Raw genomic sequence first — 5,351 nt, forward strand, 5'->3', positions numbered from 1 at the left:
AAATTCTTTGGGTCATATCTTCGTCAAATATGTAAAAACCTTCCTTGCCTAGTTCAAAAATAATTCAAAAATATTCATTTTCCTATTCTGATCAGAGCAGCACTTTGTGAAGGAAGTACCACTTTGGCATGTCCAAATGGTATCCATTTTCTACAGTGCTTTCCTATGCCCAAATAACCATCCTCCACCAAATGCTAGCTCAATCCATTCATTATTTTGAGCCCAGCTTCAACATTCGTATTTATGTCCAGTGTGCCTAGGCTCCTCCTTTTGAGGTGAAAATTTGTGAAGACGGTCTTCCTAGTAACTGATCATCCTCAGCCAAAACTCACGCCCATTAGCCATGTGCATTTCCCATACCGCAAATCAAACACTTGGCTGCTTATTCATGTTTGAGCATCGATCGATCTCCTCGTGAGAATCTTATGTTGTGATTTTCTTCCTAGCACCTACATGGGGAGTGTCCAACCCACTAGGCATGCCTAGGCCGCCTAGAACACATGGCAACGCCACGGTCACGCGGTGACCACGCGGCGGGCATGCGAGCTTACGCGCTCTAGAGTTGGGGCCCTCGGCCACCGTCCAAACCTTGATGTCTCGCCATCAAACCATGTATTTCTGATTAAATAGATACTTATTTACCTATAAATGATTTTTGGAAAAAATAAAGAGCAAACTATGAGGCAGCTGCAGTTCAAATTTGACCCGTTTCCAACTGAATCGACGACAATTTGTCTTTTTCACCAGAGGTGGATCAAAACTTTTTTCACCCAACCATTTTGTCAATTGTGCATTATATATGGCCTAGTATTTTATAAAATTGATTTGGTCCATTTTTGCAACAATTATTTGGTAGTTCCTTCACAAAAAAAACCTCCTTTTGGGCACTCGGAAAATGAAAAATGAATTTTCTGTGCAAAGAAAATGAAAACTTCCTTAGGAAACATTGTTTGGAATTCCAAGATGTACCCTTGTGCACAATATGAGATCATTTGAACAAATTATGCCATGAATGTGGCCATAAGATTGATCATTTGGCTTGAAAGCCATTGATCTCCACACGTGATAGCTGGTTTCTAAGAACACTTTTTTAAAATAATTGTCGTATTAAAAGTTTGTTATTTTTCCTGGGAACTTGGCCACATATAATGACACAATGCGAAGGTTTCCCAATTTTTTTGAATTTTTTTGAATTTTTTATGTCCGTTTCAAAATGCGGTCAAAATGGCGGGAATGACCGTTCCTAGCTAGTGGTTGAATCTTGGAATTTTTTGGTGTTTCTCTGATTAAATAGGTACTTATGTACCTATAAATGATTTTTTGAAAAAATAAATAGCAAACTATGAGGCACTTGCAGTTCAAATTTGACCCGCTTCCAACTGAATCAGCGGGAATTTGTCTTTTTCACCAGAGGTGCATCAAAACTTTTGACACCCAACCATTTTGTCAATTGTGCATTAAATATGACCTAGTATTTTAGAAAAATGACTTGGTCTAGTTTTGCAACAATTATTTGGTAGTTCCTTCACAAAAAGACCTCCTTTTGGGCACTCGGAAAATGAAAAATGAATTTTCCGTGCAGAGAAAATGAAAACTTCCTTAGGCAACATTGTTTGGAATTCCAAGATGTACCCTTGTGCACAATATGAGATCATTTGAACAAACTATGCCATTAATGTGGCCATAGGATTGATCATTTGGCTTGAAAGCCATTGATCTCCGCACGTGATAGCTCGTTTCTGAGAACACTTTTTTAAAATAATTGCTGTATTACAAGTTTGTTATTTTTCCTGGGAACTTGGCCACATATAACGACACAATGCGAAGGTTACCCAATTTTTTGAATTTTTTTGAATTTTTTATGCCCGTTTCAAAATGCGGTCAAAATGGCGGGAATGACCGTTCCTAGCTAGTGGTTGAATCTTGGAATTTTTTTGGTGTTTCTCTGATTAAATAGGTACTTATGTACCTAGAAATGATTTTTGGAAAAAATAAGTAGCAAACTATGAGGCACTTACAGTTCAAATTTGACCCGCTTCCACCTGAATCGGCGGGAATTTGTCTTTTTCACCAGAGGTGGATCAAAACTTTTGACACCCAACCATTTTGTCAATTGTGCATTAAATATGACCTAGTATTTTAGAAAAATGATTTGGTCCAATTTTGCAACAATTATTTGGTAGTTCCTTCACAAAAAAACCTCCTTTTGGGCACTCGAAAAATGAAAAATGAATTTTCCGTTCAAAGAAAATGAAAACTTCCTTAGGCAATATTGTTTGGAATTCCAAGATGTACCCTTGTGCACAATATGAGATCATTTGAACAAACTATGCCATGAATGTGGCCATAAGATTGATCATTTGGCTTGAAAGCCATTGATCTCCACACGTGATAGCTCGTTTCTGAGAACACTTTTTTTAAAATAATTGTCGTATTACAATTTTGTTATTTTTCCTGGAAACTTGGCCACATATAATGACACAATGCGAAGGTTTCCCGATTTTTTGAATTTTTTTGAATTTTTTATGCCCGTTTCAAAATGCGGTCAAAACGGCGGGAATGACCGTTCCTAGCTAGTGGTTGAATCTTGGAATTTTTTTGGTGTTTCTCTGATGAAATAGGTACTTATGTACCTAGAAATGATTTTTGGAAAAAATAAATAGCAAACTATGAGGCACTTGCAGTTCAAATTTGACCCGCTTCCAACTAAATCGGCGGGAATTTGTCTTTTTCACCAGAGGTGGATCAAAACTTTTTACACCCAACCATTTGCTCAATTATGCATTAAATATGTCCTAGTATTTTAGAAAATTGATTTGGTACAATTTTACAACAATTATTTGTTAGGTCCTTCACAAAAAAACTCATTTTTGGCACTCGGAAAATGATTAAAAATTGGTAGAAAGATCAGAAATGCTTACAAATTGGTCCTTATCCATAAAATTTAGTATAACTCTAGTAAAAATTTGTTTTGTTCCCTTTTGCAAAAAAAATTGATAGCTACTTCGCAAAATCACTCTATTTTTAGTACTTCAAAACTATTTTAAATCACTGATTTTCTGAACCAATGAGAACTCTTCCCACGGATCGATGACATGGCGTCCATCCATCCATCCATCCATCCATCTCTACATCCCACATCCATCCATCCATCTATATACAGAAAAAAAGGAAAAAAAAGAAAAGAAACAGAGATACCCCCCACCCGCAGCCCAAACCCTAGCTCAGATCACCCTCTTCCCCCCATCTCCTCGCTGCCGCCGCCCCCCTCTCGATCCACTCCTCTCCCTGCCCACCGCACCCTTCCTCCCAGACCGCCCCGAGCCGACCCAAACCCTAGCTCACCCACCGCCCCGACCTCCGGTCCGCTCTGCTCCAGGTCGTCGCCATCCAACCTCATCGCCGGCAGCCCCTCCCCTCTCGTCCTAGATCCACTCGGGCTACTCATGTCGTGGCCAGATCCGGCAGGAATTCCCTCCCTCCCATCAGCTCCACCGGCGAGCCCTTCCTCACCGCATCCATGGCCTCCTTGTGCCCTTCCTCACCGCATCGCCACCCAGACCCCTCCCTTCCCTCACCGCATCGCCACCCAGACCCCTCTCCTCCTCCCCTCCCCGGCCCCAACCTTCCCGCCCTGCCGCCTCACCTGCACCCATCGCCTCCTCCTCTCCCCTCCCCCGCACGCCGGCCGCCCGCGCCTCCGCGACCCGCCGCCGGCACCGGTGGAGGAGGACGCCGCCGCGGTCGTGGAGGAGTACGAGGCGCCTCCGCTCAGGCTCCTCGACCCGCCGCCGCAGCCGTGGAGGAGTACGAGGCGCCTCCGCTCAGGCTCCTTGACCCGCCGCAGGAGGACGAGCCCTACCCGTACGAGGTGATTTCCCAGCACTGCATTGTGCCGCTCCCTCCCTCCCTCGTTATACGTTGCTGACACTGCTTGGGCAATGGTGTTTGTATGCAGATGGAGGCGGTGGACCCCGACTTCTACCGAATCGGGTACGCCTGGATGATGCGCGCCTATGGGGTCGAGTTCCTTGAGGGCCCCAACGGCATGGGCGTCTACGCCTCCCGGGACATCGACCCGCTCCGCCGAGCCAGGGTGAGCTGCTGACTGCCGTTTCCATTCCCTGCCAATGTCCATGTTTCAAGTTGGACATACCACTTGCATTGAGTGTGTACTATGTAGTAAGGAACTATGTAATTTACTAATCACTGGCCGATGAAGTAAATTAGTTATGTCAGTCTTGTGTCAAACGTATTGTCTTACAGCTGCACCTTGTATTGATGGCTCATGTTTCTGTTCTTAAAATTAGCACCCGGTGTCTCAGTGTCATCTGGGACTTCGATATTCTAACGGCCAGTGGTACTTCTCCAAAATGACAACTCTAGTTGTATGGTTCACGCGCAAGCTGGATCAGATGGAACAACAGGCATGTGTCAACAGATTAGTATTACTTAGTTTGCTTGCTGGCTGCTGCTGCTGCTGGTGGTGGTGGTTTGGTTGCTAGATGCTGCTTTAGCTGCTTGCTTTGGTTCCTCGCTTACTGATTTTGCTAGCTGTTGTCGTTTGCTTGCTGTTGCTGCTAGCTGCTACTGCTAGCTAATGCTGCTTGTGCTTGCTGCTAGTTGCTACCTAGTAGCTACTACCTTATAAATTGTAACTATAAAATCATGTAATTTCTAACTTTTTCCATATTGTTCATTGATGTTTGTGCCCTGTTATTTCTGTACTGATGGTAGGATTTCTGTGTTAAACCTAGGCCTGTTGTTCTTTGTTTATCTCCATTGTTTCCCACGTAGCTAGTTATCTGTCTGACTCCATTTCCTGTCAAAATTTGTTGTTCCACCAATAGTTTTTGCACAACATTTCTTGTATCAAGTTTTGATATAAATCTGTCATGCAGGTGTATGGAAGCACAAGAAGAGTGATGGCCATGAAGACTATGGTCTTCTTGTTAGCGAGCCAGCCATGACTCGTCCGACATTTTAGTGATAACGATGGTTCCCTAGCTAATAACTTGATTGTGGATTTAATTTTCCACTCCAACTGCATTTTGTGTTGTATGCCCTATCACATATATCCCAAGAATGTTGCATCGACTCTATTTGACATTTGTAACCTCATATTCAGTTATTCACCTGGCACTTTCTAGATAAGTTTTCTAAACCTTCTGTTCGCTGCAAACAATTGCTTAGGATGAAGATTGTTCTTCTATCTAATTCATATGCATGATCATTTGTTTTGTGAAGGTATGCTTTTAACCTTTCGAGTCAGGCATGCATAAATTACCTGCCCTATCGCATATAAAGTTCTGTTGAAACAAGGTGGAAGCATTTTTCTCATCTACGCTGTG

General features: G+C 42.9%; 1 protein-coding gene across 1 annotated transcript; it reads left to right on the forward strand.

Annotated features, from left to right (window-relative positions):
- Nucleotides 1-3,446: 3,446 nt before the first annotated feature.
- On the forward strand, nt 3,447-4,987 carry LOC123157752 (pollen-specific leucine-rich repeat extensin-like protein 4). Its single transcript, XM_044575969.1, has 5 exons — nt 3,447-3,761; nt 3,815-3,871; nt 3,959-4,096; nt 4,267-4,360; nt 4,902-4,987. The coding sequence occupies exons 1-5, from the start codon at nt 3,447-3,449 to the stop codon at nt 4,985-4,987; spliced, it is 690 nt and encodes a 229-aa protein (XP_044431904.1).
- Nucleotides 4,988-5,351: the final 364 nt, after the last annotated feature.

This window comes from Triticum aestivum, chromosome 7B (assembly GCF_018294505.1).
Source record: "Triticum aestivum cultivar Chinese Spring chromosome 7B, IWGSC CS RefSeq v2.1, whole genome shotgun sequence".
Classification (NCBI taxonomy): Eukaryota; Viridiplantae; Streptophyta; class Magnoliopsida; order Poales; family Poaceae; genus Triticum; species Triticum aestivum.

Coding starts and splice junctions, on each gene's coding strand:
- LOC123157752 (XM_044575969.1), top strand. CDS start 3,447: ATGTCGTGGCCAGATCCGGCAGGAATTCCCTCCCTCCCATCAGCTCCA. Junction 3,872..3,958: donor ACGAGCCCTACCCGTACGAG/GTGATTTCCCAG, acceptor GTTTGTATGCAG/ATGGAGGCGGTGGACCCCGA. Junction 4,361..4,901: donor CGATATTCTAACGGCCAGTG/GTACTTCTCCAA, acceptor TCTGTCATGCAG/GTGTATGGAAGCACAAGAAG.